Genomic DNA, 14,562 nt, shown 5'->3' with positions numbered 1-14,562 from the left:
TCTCTCTCTCTCTCTCTCTCTCTCTCTCTCTCTTTCTCTGGTCAAATTTAAAAAATAATAATGATGAATAAAATTAAATAAAAGGAATTCTGAGAAAAAAGATAGCAAAAACCTTCAAATAGATCTACAGATTCAACATAATCCCTATCAAAACCCCAGCTGGCATTTTTTCCTTGCAAGTTGATTATAAAATTCATATGGAGGGTCCAGCAGGTGGCGTAAGTGGTAAAGGTGTTGGACTCCCACATGACAAACTGCAGTTTGAGTCCTGAACCTGGAGGCTTGAAAATCATGCTAGGCATATGTGTGTGTGTGTGCATGCCCAAAATCTTAGGAGGAGAATAGAGGAAAAGGGACTCTGGCATGGCCATACTCCCTGGAGGGCGAATTTTTACTCTCTCTCTGTCTCCCCAGAGCACACATGCACCCTATAACAAAAATCTCTAAATATATATATATATATATACACACACACATATATACGCATATACATATACAAATATATGTATATATATATGATATGTAAATGCAAAGGATCAAAAATAGCCAAAACAGCCTTTAAAAAGAAGTACAAAAATTTAACTCACTCAGTTTTCAAAGTTACTACAAATCTACCATAATCAAGACAGTGTAGTTCTTGCATTAGGATAGACTAATAAACAAGTAGAATAAAATGTAAAGTCCAGAAATAAACCCTTTCCCTCATGGTCATTTTTATTTTTTTAAAAAAAAGGTTGTTGCCGTATGGCATGTGTGTTCACAGAGAGAGAGAGAGAGAAGAAAAGTAAGAAATCACCTTCCAGGGGGATGATCACACCCAATCCCTTCTCCTCCTTTCTCCTCTCCGGATTTTGGGCACACTCACACACACCTGGCACAATTTTCAAGCCTCTGGGTCTGGGACTCAAACTGCGGTCGACCACATGGGAATCAGCGTCTTTGCCACTATATCACCTGCTGACCCCAGTCAATTGATTTTTGATAAATGTGCCATGACATTAAATGGGGGAATGATAGTTTTTTCAACTGATAGTACTGGGACAACTTGATAGCCACATTAAAAGAATAAAGCTGGACCCTTACCTTGTAGCATACACAAAAATTAACTCAGAATGGATCAGAGATTAGACCCAGAGACTAGAGCCAGATGGTGGCCACAGAGGTAAAACAGGGCACTTGGCAAGGCAATCTTCCATGAGAAGGTGGCCAATTCAAGTGCAGAGACCTCCATGAGCATGCTGGGCATGTGCTTGCCTGTGATCCAGGGCTGCTGAAGGCTGGAAGTGGATCATGGCATTGGGACCTATTAGGGATGATGTCTCTGTTACTCAGAGAAAAAAATAAATGGATAAACTTTTTAAAAAAAGTGGATAAGAGACTTAAATTTAAGAGCTAAATCTAGAAAACTCTTAGAGGAAAACATAGGGGTCCAACCTGTGGATTGGTGGTTAGGGCAGTTGGATCCCACATAGCCAACCATGGTATTTACGTTCTGGGCCCAGCCACCAGTGAAACACACTGGGTACGTGTGTGTGTGTGTGTGTGTGTGTGTGTGTGTGTGTGCTCAGAATCCGGAAAAAAAAGGGAGAAACAGAGGGGAAGGGATCACAGCGTGACCATTCTCTGTGAGGGGTGATTTCTTGCTTTTCTTCTCTCTTTTTTTCTCTCTTTCCAGTGAGCACACATGCCCTCTGGAAAATCATGTTTTAAAAAGGAATACATTCTTATGACTGAATTAGGCAATGGCTTCTCAGATAAGACATTAAAAGTGCTAGCAACAAAAGAAAAAAAATTGGACTTCATCAAAGTGAAAAATTTTTTGTGCTGTAAATACCACTAAGAAAAGAAAAAGAACAAAAGAAACAAAAAAGATAAACTGGGCCTCTTCAAAGTGAAAAATTTTTGTACTGCAAATAATACCATTAAGAAAGGGAAATGATGAGTCAGCTAGTGATTGTTGGATCCCATATGGACAACTGCATGATTCGAGTCCTAGACTTGGCAGCTTGAAAGACATGCCAGGCATGATGCATGCATGCATGCCCAAAGTTCCAAGAGGATAATAAAGGAGAAGGAATTGTGGCATGGTCAACCCTGTGGGGATTGCTTTCTCATCCCCCCCCCCGCCCTCTCCAGCAAGCACATTGCCCTATAGCAAAGCAAAACAAACAAACAAAAAAATTAAAGAGAAAAAAGGAAAGGAAAAAGGCATCCTAAAGAATGAGAAAGAAGGGAACCAGCAGTTAGCGTAATGGCTATGTTGCTGGACTCCCATGTAGTCGACCGCGGTTCGCGTCCCAGACCTGGTGGCTTAAAACTCACACCGGGCGCGTGTGCATGCGTGCCCAAGATCCCGAGAGGAGAATGGAGGAGAAGGGATTGCGGCGTGACCATCCCCTCTGGGGGGTGATTTCTCGTTTTCTGTCTCTATGTCTCTCTCTGTCTGGCGAGTGCATGCACCCTATAGCGAAAACCTCTCAAAAACAAACAAACAAACAAACAAAAGAATGAGAAAGAATATTTGCAAATCATATATCTAACAAGTGATATGTATATGGAATACATAAGGAACTCCTAAAACAATAATAAAGAATATTAACTCAAGTAACATGTAGAAAGGATCTGAAATACACATTTCTTCGAAGAAGATACACAAATGTCAATAAGAACATGAAAATTTGCTTCAGTATCATTTATCAAAATGGGAATGTAGATTAAGACCACAGTGAGATTCTACCTTATGCCCACTAAGATGGCTATAATCAAAAAGATTATAATAAATATTGGCAAGGATGTGGAGAAATTGGAATCCTCATGTACAGAAGGTGAGAATAAAAAAAATGTACAAAATTGGGGAAAAAATGGGAAGTTCTTCAAAATGCTACAGGCAATCCAGCAAATCCTCTTTCAAGTATATACCTAAAAGAAATGAAAACATATGCATAGACAAAAACTTGTCCACAAGTGGTGATAACAGCATTATTTATGACCAAAAAAGTGGAAACAGCCATCCTTGATTCCCTATCCCTATCCCTCTGCCATGTCCTCCCCTCCTCCCATTGTCTCTGGTATCCATGATTGCTTTCTATGCCTTTCCCCCCCATTTAATTGATTTGCTAATGAACTTAGTTTGTCTAAACATTTGCAATAGCAAGCACAGCTGATATATACATACACAAGAACCCATGTCTGACTTTAGGCATAAACCTCAGTGAGCAGAATACTATAAAGCAAAATGTACAAGACATAAGAAACTGAAAATTGTCTGTTGATAACAAGTGTGTTGATGTGCTTGATTGAGCCAACAGTGTATTTTGGATGGAAAATTCATTTTGTATACTGTAATAATGTGTAGCGTATTAATGTTAAAAAAAGAAAAATTAATTAATAAAAAAATGAGAAAAAAAGTGGAAACAGCAAAAATGTCCAGCGTGGTTAAGGCACTGGACTCCCATAAGGCTAGCTGCAATTTGAGTACTGACCCTGGTGGGTTGCTTTCTCTATCTCTCTCTGGTGGGCTGGCTCTGTGGCCTGGTGGTTAAGGCAGCTGGATCCCACATGGCCAACCTCATGGTTTGAGTCCTGGTCTGGGAAGCTTGAGAAAAATGCCAGGCACACCTGCATGCATGCCCCAAATCCCTAGAGGAGAGAGAAGGATAACGGATTGCAACATGGACATCCCCCTTGGGGGATGATTTCTCACTTTCTCTGTCTCTCTTTGGCGAGCACACATGCTCTACAGCAAAAACTAAGTAAGATAAAATAAAATAAAATAAAATAAAATAAAATAGGAGTGAAATACTTTTCCATGCTACAACATGAATGAACCTTAAAACACTGTGCTGAATGAAAGAAGCCAGTTGCAAAAAACCCACATGTGTGACCCTATTTATATGAAATGTCCAGAATAGGCAAATCCCTAGAGACAGAATATAAATTGGTGGCTGCCTAGAGCAATGATGAGAGGTGACTAGGAAGTGACTGGCGATAGGCAATAGTTTCCTTTTGAGAATGATAAAAATGCTCAAAAATAGGTAATTGTGATGGTTGCATAACTCTGTAAATATACTAATTATCATTGAATTATCATACTTTATTGTTTAGAATTATTTAATTTTATTTATTATTATTTCTTATTTTGACCAGAGAGAGAGAGAAAGTGAGAAAGCAAGCTGCCAGGTCCAGGACTCAAACTATGGTCAGCCATGTGGGAGTCCAGTGCCCTAACCACCATACCTCCTGCCAGCCCCGAATTATATACTTTAAATGGTAACCATACAGCATATACTTGTTAGTGCTTATCTTTTTAATAATAGCCATCCTAAAAAATGTGGGGTGACATCCCATTGTGGTTTTGATTTGCACTTCCCTGATAATTAGTGATGCTGAGTTCATGTTCCTGTTGGCAATTGTCTGTCTTCTTTGGGAAAATGTTCAAGTCTTTTGCCTTTTTTTTTTCTTTGAGAGAGATATTTTTGGTAGAGGGCACATGCATTCACCAGAAAGATAGAGAAAGAAAGACAGAAAGCAAGAAATCACCCCCCAGAGGGGATGGCAATGTCACAATCCCTTTTCCTCCATTCTCCTCCTGGCATTCTGGGCATGCACACACATGCACCCAGTGTGAGTCTCAAGCCACCAGATCTGGGACTCAAACCACAGTCAACCCCGTGGGAGTTCAGTGCCACAACCACTATGCCACCTGCTGGCCACTTTTGCCCATTTTGATGTGTTGTTGTTTTTTTTTTTTTATTGCTATTGGGTTTTTGAGTTCCTTATATACAGGAACGTTTGCAGAAATGACATTGTTTTTATTTTGCTTTTTTAGGTTTTTGTCATAGGACACCTGTGCTTGCCAGAGAGAGAGAGACAGTCAGAGACAAAGAAAGGCAAAGTGAGAAATCACACCCCAGGAGGGATAGCCATGCCGCAATTCCTTCTCCTCCATTCTCCGCTCGGGATTCTGGGCATGTATGTACACATGCCCAGTGTGAGTTTCAGGTCAACAGGTCTGGGACTCAAACCACAACTGGCCATGTGGGGGTCCAACGCTTAAACCACCACACCACCTGCTGGCCTCATTGTATTATTTTTCAATGCAAAGGGCTGGAAACAATCTGGATGTTCATCAATTGAAAATAATTTAGTTACTCCAGGGGCCGGCAGGTGGCATGGTGGTTAAAGGTGCTGGATTCTGACATGGCCAACCATGGTTTGAGTCCTAAACCTGGTGGTTTGCTTTCTCACTTTCCTTTTCTCTCTCTCTATGTCTCTGTCTGGTCAAATTGAAAAATAATAATAACAAATGGTATTAAATAAAAATAAATAATTCTCTTTTTGGGGGGAGAGGTTTTTGCTATAGGGCACATGCACTCGCCAGAAAGACAGAGAGAGAGAGAGATAGAAAGTGAGAAATCACCCCCCAGGGGGGATGGTCACGCTGCAATCCCTTCTCCTCCATTCTCCTCTTGGGATCTTGGGCACACATGCACACGCACCCGGCGTGAGTTTAAACCACCGGGTCTGGGACTTGAACTGTGGTCGACTACATGGGAGTTCAGCAACATATCCATTATGCTAACTGCTGGTCCCAAATAATTCTTTAAAAAAAAAAGAAAAGAATTTAGTTATTCCATAAGTGTTTTAGTACATGTATACTTTAGAATATTGTACATCTACATAAAAAGAATGAGTTAGGTCTTTAAATACTAACTTGGAGTGATGCTCATGATACAATCTTTAGGGGAAATAAAGAATCAGATGAAGAACAGGGTGTGCAGTGTGATTCTATTTTTTTAAAATAAATGTATTTATGTTTAATATCTTTCTTCTCACACTGAGCTATATATTTGATGAGGGGATGTTTGCCTATTTTGTTTATTTCTATATCACCTGTGTCTAGAACAATATCTGACACACAGTAGGTGTTCAGAAATTGATTTTGCTGAATGAGTGAACAATCACTTATCCGTTTTTGTAGGAGCAAGGAGAAGAGGGCGTAAAGGGACACTCTAGGCTGTCAGTTTTGGTTACCTCGGTGGAAAATTGATTATTGAGAAGGAGAAAGAAGATCATTAACATTTTCTCTGTTTTTCTCTCTCTCTTTTATTAACAAACATGGGGCCCTAGCAGGTGGTGTGGTTGTTAAGGTGCTGGATATTCCCACATGGTCAACCACAGCTCGAGTCCTGGACCTGGTGTCTTGCTTTCTCACTTTCTCTCTCTCTCTCTCTCTCTCTCTCTCTTTGTGTGTGTCTCTCGCTGGTCAAATTAAAATAAATGAACAAATGGATGAAATCAAATAAATAATTCTTAAAAAATTAAACATGGTTAGTTTTATAATGTAAAAAAATCTAAAATGGAAAATATTAAAGGAAGAAAAGGAAGACAGGCTCTAAATGCCATCACGCCATCATGACCGGATGGGGCTGTTTGTGGCTGTGGTAGGTTGGAGCAGGGGCAGTGCTTATTTTCTTTATATTCAGTTAGAATCGTGGTTGCTGACTACTTTATAAATCTGAAAAGAAGGATGAAATAAAAATTGATTGCTCTTTTTGGTTTCAAATATGGGTTACATTCACCACCTGGTGTCTGAAACTATTTTGCTTTTCTTTATACCGATGAGTAACAAGTAAGTTCACCCACATGTCTGCTCTTGGTCATTGAGACTAGTTCTACTCAATCACCAGTGCTCAGTATACACACCTTTGATGAAGAGGCTTCAGGCATGTGGCCCTAGTTACTTGGTACTGGAAAAATCGAGGGGTTGTACCGCAACTCAGTCTGATGTAAGCACCTCGATTACTGCCTTCTTCATAATAATTGGAAGCAGAAAATACAGTAACAACCTGAATAAAGGAAAAGAGAATCAGATTCATGTAAAATTAGTTCTCAAAAGGTCATTTAATAAAGTCAGGAATAGCTCAATTCTTAAAAAGCAAAAAAATTAAAGTTCATAACCTCTATAATTATCCAAGTCCAGCATGATTTCCTGTGATTCCATCAGAGGAAACAAGGCTTTTTGCTTCGAGTTCCAGAAGCACAAACTCCTAGCCACTCACCTCATACCCACAGTGCGTGACCCTGCAATCCTGTGTACCAGTCCCAGATCTTAAAATCCTCTTTGGTGTGTGGTTTGTAAACTGTAATTTTCCAAGGAAATAAATCCCTTATGTTCATGCCTTGTAATATTTGAGCATTCCAAATAAAACTTGTCTAGTATCTCAGTCTTTTTTCTTTACTGAGAGCTGAGTGATTTAGAGGATATAGGGCCCTGCAAAACCAGTGCTTTAAGGGTAGAGAAAAAGTGGCTAGAATAAGGGACCCTCGCCACTATCTTGGCAAGGAACCAGCTCTTGGGCCATGGTGGAGTATGGGAGGACAATACCTGCTGGTGACAGGGAACTTGTGGTAATGAGCATATCATTTCAGACACGTCACTGTTATTTTCTATTTTCTTATTACAAAGAACCCCTAAGTAACTTTGCCTTACCCATCTTGCAATGGTAGAATGAGTAAAATGAATTAATACAGAAAAGCAAAGTGCTGACATAGAAGGAAATGTATATAATTTGGAATTCACTTTTTATTTATTTATGTCCACTATTAAAAAAAAGGGGCATCATAGGACAACTTGGGATATAAACCAGTTCCTCAGTCTTCACCTCTTCTAGCCTTATCAGACACCGTGAAGGAGCACACATGCTCCGTTTTAGTGGCCACAGCTAAACTGTCCCCAGCAAGCAACTTGCTGGAGATCATATACTCGGCAAGTTGAAAGGAAACAGGCTTTGTGTTTCCTGCCCTACACAGGGGACATGCAAAAAGTCAAGGAGAGCAAACTGGATTCACTACTGCCTTTTATGTGCTCCGTGAGGACTTGTGCATCCCCGACCCTACTGTGTGGGAGAGTTGCCCTACAATTAGTCAAGAAAGAACCTTTCTGTATGTGTACTTAGTGCCATGCATCAGAATTTCTGTTTCTGGGATTAGGGAAGATCAAAGAAATAAGCCACACTAGCATCTCTGAGGGAAAGAAATGGTGAGGCCTCATCAAAAACCTATGTGAACCCTACACTCATGGTTTCTGTTCTAGGGAAGAACATCTTCTCATGGCTGCCAGGTCAGACATACTATGAAGAGAAGGCTTTCCTAAGAAAGAATTTCTGTGAGAAAGTCACCAACAACGTTGGCTTACCTTCCCATCGTGGCAGATTTCATATCCTTCGGGCTTACATTCGTGAGACCTAATGAGCATCTTCAACTGATATTTACTAAGAATCCTAGAGGTAACATCTGGTCCAAAATAGCAGCCACCTCCTCGACTTGTATTTGAATACCAGCCCTATTTGCCTCTAGGATCACTCCACAGAAGATCAATAACCTTGGAACAATAAACCAGATTAGGCTGCTATTTACAAGTGAGAGTCTTATCTTTCTTTTGAATACCAGCCCTATTTGCCTCTAGGATCACTCCACAGAAGATCAATAACCTTGGAACAATAAACCAGATTAGGCTGCTATTTACAAGTGAGAGCCTTATCTTTCTAGATTCCAACTTAATGAGCCAGAAATATCAACACAAGGTATCCCAAGGATTACTTCTCATTTCTTCTTCAAAATTGTTTCACGTTCATCTCCTCCATGAATCCTTTCCAGAATAATGTTAATACCCATAGCCATCCCCAACCCTTTCTGCTCATCCCCAATAACCAATTTAGCAATAACAATAACCAAAGTGGCAACACAAAAGCACACCGCCAAAAAAAGCCCCTTTTTTTTTCCTTTTTTTTTTTTTTTTTTTTTTTTTTTTGCCAGAGAGCATGTGCATTCACCAGAGACAACAGAGAAAGAGAGGGAGAAAGCCCCTCCCCCCCACGATGGGGTGTGATCATGCTGCAATCTCTTCTCTTCCATTTCTTCAAGCTGTTAAGATTTGAGGCAGGCATGTGTACACACCCAGCATGTGTTTCAAGTGATCTTCCCTAATCCCATAAATTTAAACCATTATCTACCTTGTGGCATCTGACTCCCTAAAGCACTAGGCCAAAGAGCCTTTTGTTTGTTTGTTTGTTTGTTTAGGTTTTTGCCATAGAATATGTATGCACACCAGAGAGAGAGAGAGATAGAGCTACACTTTTGCTATAGGGTGTATAAGCTCACCAGAGAAACACAGAGAGAAAAAGAGACAGAAAACAAGAAATCATCCCCAGGGGGGGATGGCCACACCACAGTCCCTTCTTTTCTATTCTCCTCTTGGGATCTTGGGCATGCACACACACATGCCTGGCATGAGGCTTAAGCTGCTGGATCCAGGACTCAAACAGCATTCGATTATGTGGGAGTCCAGCGACATAACCATTATGCCATCTGCTGGTCCTGCCTTTCATTTTTTTAATCTTTAAAAATCACATTACAATTACTCCATAATTGTTGAATCTAATTGTCAGAGGATGCATATGTTCATCAGAGACAGAGAGAGAGGAAGAAAGCAACCCCACATGGTGTGTGGTCACACCACAATCCCTCCTCTTCCATTTCTCCATCCTGTTGGGATTTGGGGCACACACATACACATGCCTGGTTTGTTTTCTAAGCTGCCAGGATCTGGGATACGGCTCCCTTTACCTCTAGGCTATGGGGCCAGCACAGTTCTTTTCTCTTAAAAGAGCTTCATTGTCATGTCTAGAGCAGGAAGTAGCTCCCCACAATGAACACACATTAAATGTTCTTAATATGTTCAAAGAGATAAGGTAGATCTCTCAGCTACCACTTTGGCCTAGGTTTTTGTCCTGTTGAACACAGCCTGAACAAGCCTTTGCTCCTTCCCATCACAAATACAGAAAACTGTTCATTCAAGAACATCTCAAGCATCCTCTTCACCTTTTGCACCCTCGATAAGTACATTCTCAGCTTCAGCAATACATTTAGACCGTGACTGGTTTCCACAATGTGTTCTCCTAAATCCACAAGTGTTTTATTAATACAGTAAGACATTTCCTTTTGGGGCTCAGAGGTAAATGCAGGTTACACAATGCCCAGGACTGAAGACTCATGTTTCTAAGAATATTTTTCACAGAAACTCAGAGGATTGCCCCTTATAAGTCTCATTTATATATATTAATTTTAATTTATTTTATACATTCAATCACTATACATCACTTAGCTTATAAAGTGAATTTATCCAACGTGAATACACTTCATATTAGTCCAGTTGAGGATACTATATACATTATCATCAAGAGATAATAATCCATGTCTGTAGCCCATAAATGTCTTTATAATGTTTCCTTTTTTATGTTTCCTTTTTAAAATTCTCCTGTAAAAACTTAAAGAGTAGTGATAAAAACTACCTTTATCACTAAAGTTATACAACCAAAACTCTCAAAACTCTCAGGATTTCACTTTTAAAATCTATTTTTTAAGAGATATTTTTGCTATAGGGCACATGCGCTTGCAGGAGAGACAGAGAGAGACAGAGAAACAGAGAGTGAGAAATCAACCCCAAGGGGGATGGCCATGCTACAATCCCTTCTCTTCCATTCTCCTCTTGGGTTCTTGGGCATGCACACACGCACCCAGTTTGAGTTTTAAGCTGCCAGGTCCAGGACTTGAACTGTGGTTAACTATGTGGGAGTCCAGCAACGTAATCATTATACCAGCTCCTGATATAACCATTATACCAGTTCCTCACTTTCAAAACCTTTAAAAGCAGGCTTTCATGTTAGCTGACCTATTAGGTATCTTAAACTCCTAAAGGGTAAAATTCTAAGAGTTTATACTTATCCCCTGAATCTTTCGAGGGCATAAAGAGCACACATCTGAAGCTGGGTAGTTGTTCTAGTGAATCCAAATCAGATCTTGAGAAGAGGACCAGAAATGGTTGCTCCATTCAACCTGACTAGATACCCATTTATAGGTCTGGTATTAAAGAGAAGTTAGAAATGAGAGAAATGAGGAACAAAACAGAACAACACACACACACACACACACAGTAGAGAGAAGAAACAGAACTGGCAGAAGAGCTCCCCTGGAATGATAAGCATGTGGCCAGAACTGGGGAGACCCCTGACCAGGCACACATCAGATCTTGCAGAGTTGCTGATGACTGGTTGATGTGAGAATTAAAACTGTCCAAAAAAGAGTCAACTCAGGAGTCTCCTTTCTTTCCCACTGAATTCCAGCATTGGCACAGCCCTACCCCACAAATAAATACAGTGTAACGGTTTTTCTTTACTGGTGTTTATGACAAAAAAAAAAAAAAAGAATTTAAAAGAAAAAAGAAAAAACTACTTCACATTCAGCTGAGTCATATCTGCCCTTACACCACAAATTCATGTTTGGAGGACTTGATTTGACCTGTCGTATGATGAAAGAGGAAATGTGGATCACATGGAGCTGTGTTTTATTTGGAGGGGATTAATTGTTTAATGCATACATGGGATGTCAATTATTAATAACCTGAATTACCTCTTGAAAACCTCTTAAATTTTCCTCATGACCAGCCATGGTAACACGGTAGCAGAGGCACTGCTGTGCAGTGCTGGAGGTCATATGGAAAGTCTCTGGGGTCGCTTCCGGGGTCTGCCCAGACATGCTGGGCACGCCCAGAAGCTCACTTATGATTCTGGCTAGCTAAGAGCTGGGAGGGGTGGGAATATCACAGTATAAAGACAGGTGGAGAGTGCCTCTCTCTCTCTCTCTGTCTCTAGAAAAAAAACTTAAAAAAAATTACCCTTAAAGAATAGTATACATGATTATATATATAACCCTATACATTAATATAGCTATGTAATTATTTTACACATGTGATAATGGACAGTATATGATAAACTATGTGAAAATAAAATCACAATATTTTTCTCCTTTTGGGCCATTTGCAATAATTGAAATTCACATAAATTAAATGTATACAAGATGGGACTCTGGTGAGTTAGAATAAACGCCAGCCAAGGAATTAACTCCAAGTAATTACCTCTATCACATGGGGCAAATTAAAATGTTTTGGCCTTAGCTGTCATCAGTAAAATGAGAAAGAGATATCTATCACTCATTTGTCTTTGATTCAAAGACCTAAGGGGTGATGGTTATATGCAAATGAGCTTTACCTTCAGAATCCATTCCACAAGTTCTGTATTTCTTTTTATCTGCACAAAAATCATTCATTTGACTATATTTATTCAGATTTTGGTCACAACATAGACTTAATTCTGGAGCTCACAAACAAAACAATTTTGCATAGGGTCCTTTGTTGGTGAAACAAATTCTTCAGTAGAAGACATCTCTTCCCTCTTAATGACAGCCTATCTTCTGAAATGCAGGAGCATTTGAGTGGTAATTTTATGAAAGATTAATTATTTGTAACACTCTTCTCTGAAAATTTTCGAATCAAAACATGGGAAAATTTTACTGAACTGTAGCTTTTATAACACCTGGTCAACAAAACTCTATTTGTGTCTCAGCCTTCTAAATCTCCTCAATCTAAAATAAATCCTTCAAGAAGTGCCCTGTGTCTGTCTTCAGCTCTAAGTAATCCTGTTTCCAAGAGTATGCCTGAGGAGAGTTAATAGCTCTGAAAGATGTATCTAAATGCTTCTCTTCTAAGATATTCATATGATAGAGTCACTATTTTTTTTGTATTTTCCCCTTAGATAATGATGTGCCCTTCTTCCACCTTTCAAACACATCTTTAAAAAAAAAATGTTTATAAGTGCATGTGCAAATATGAGAAAATTAGAGAGACAGAAGGAGAAGCCACTCCACAGGGCTCAGTCACATTGCAATCCCCTTCCTCCAGTCCTCCGCTCTCCAAGATCCTGGGCATATATGCAAGTATCCAGAATGTTTCCAGGCCGACCCGCAGGGTATTTGAATGAGATCACATTTGGCTTGCAGTCCCGCAGTTCAGAATGCTACTGATGGGGGACCAGAAGTTAGTGTAATGACTATGTCACTGAACTCGCATGTAGTCAACCGTGGTTGTCCCAGACCCGGTACCTTAAACTCACGCCTGGCGTGTGTGTGTGTGTGTGCCCAAGATCCTGAGAGGAGAATGGAGGAGAAGGGATTGCAGTGTGGCCATCCCCCCTAGGGGGTGATTTCTCGCTTTCTGTCTCTCTGTCTTTCTGGCAAGCGCATGTGCCCTATAGCAAAAACCTCTCCAAAAAAAAAAGAAAAGAAAAAAGAAAAAAGAATGCTACTGATGGTACCATAGAGGCTAGGCCGAACATACCATTTTAAAAAGTGTGCTGATAGGGCCAGCAGGTGTCATGACAGTTAAGGCACTGGAATACCACATGGTCAACAGTGGTTTGAGTCCTGGACACGGTGGCTTGAAAATCACACCAGGTGTGTATATGTGTATGCCCAAAATCCTTAGAGGAAAATGGAGAAGATTTTAGGGTGTGGCCATTCCCTAAGGGGGTGATTTCTCACTTTCCCTTTCTCTGTCTCTCTCTCTGTCTCTCCAGTGAGTGCACATGCCCTATGGCAAAAACATAAAAACCAACCAAATAAAAAACTATGTTCATCTCAGACCTTCCGGCCAGGTCCTTAGGTTTCTTTAGATGCTTTCCTCCTGCTTCTTGTCTGCCCTTTGCCTCACTGGATGAGTGGTGACTAAAGTGGGTCATGTCCTTCCTGAGACCTCCAATCACTTTCAAGTCATCTATCCCTTCCAAAAAATAGCACAGTCATTCAAGTCAGAAGGATCAGATTCTGCCCTATCACTCACTGACTAGTTAAGGGGACTCAAACAAGTCATTTCCCTCTTGAGAGCCTTCTCAGTGAGGCTGACTTTCCTATTTAAAGTTGCAATTTTGTCCCTAAGTCCAGTTCTCCTGTTTCTCCCACTCTGTTCTAGTTTTTTTGTTCTTTTCTCATAGAACGTATTATTTAGTGTCTCATTTACTTACTTATTATAATATTGTTAATTATCTAACTCCTTCCCCTAGAATGTAAGCTCTATCAGCTAACAGATCTTTGTTCATTGGTATTTCCCAAAAGCCTAGAACAGTATTTGGCACACAGTAGATATGAATTCCTCAGAAACTATTAGAACTAATCAGGTTATCCCATGGCCTGGTGGTTATGTGAGCTGGATCCCACATGGCAAACTGTGTGGTTCAAGTCCTGGACCTGAAAGTCTGAAAAACATGTCAGACACATGTGAATGCATGCTCCAAATCTCAAAAGGATAGAAAGATGGAGGAGAAAGGATTGCAGCATGATCATTTCCCATGGAGGGGTGCTTTCTTCTCCCCACTTCCTTATCTATTTCTCCCTGGTGAGCACCCAGTCCTCTAGCAAATTTATAAAAAGAAGAAGAAGACAGAAAAACTATTAGAACTACTAAACAAATAAAAATTTACAATATGAGGTCAGCATATAAAAGTCAGTTATAGTTCTATACACTAGAAATAAATAACCCAAAATAAAATTAAGAAAACAATTATATTTACACACTTTTTTTTTAGAGTTTTTTGCTATAGGACACGTGCGCTCACCAGAAAGACAGAGAGAGACAGAGAGACAGAAAGTGAGAAATCATCCCCCCCCGGGGGG

The 14,562-nt window shown here is 40.0% G+C and overlaps 1 protein-coding gene across 1 annotated transcript in view; it reads right to left on the bottom strand.

Annotated features, from left to right (window-relative positions):
* Window positions 1-14,562, bottom strand: part of PPEF1 (protein phosphatase with EF-hand domain 1) — a 125,994-nt gene that overhangs the window by 15,511 nt on the left and 95,921 nt on the right. The window contains 2 exon segments of the mRNA XM_006157973.2: window positions 6,706-6,848; window positions 8,198-8,383. Coding sequence (XP_006158035.1) covers window positions 6,706-6,848; window positions 8,198-8,383 — 329 coding nt within the window.

The sequence above is a fragment of the Tupaia chinensis genome, unplaced genomic scaffold (assembly GCF_000334495.1).
Source record: "Tupaia chinensis unplaced genomic scaffold, TupChi_1.0 Scaffold000567_1, whole genome shotgun sequence".
In the NCBI taxonomy this organism is placed as follows: domain Eukaryota; kingdom Metazoa; phylum Chordata; class Mammalia; order Scandentia; family Tupaiidae; genus Tupaia; species Tupaia belangeri.
Note: the sequence above shows the minus strand (reverse complement) of the source record. Positions and strands in the feature narration are given on the sequence as shown.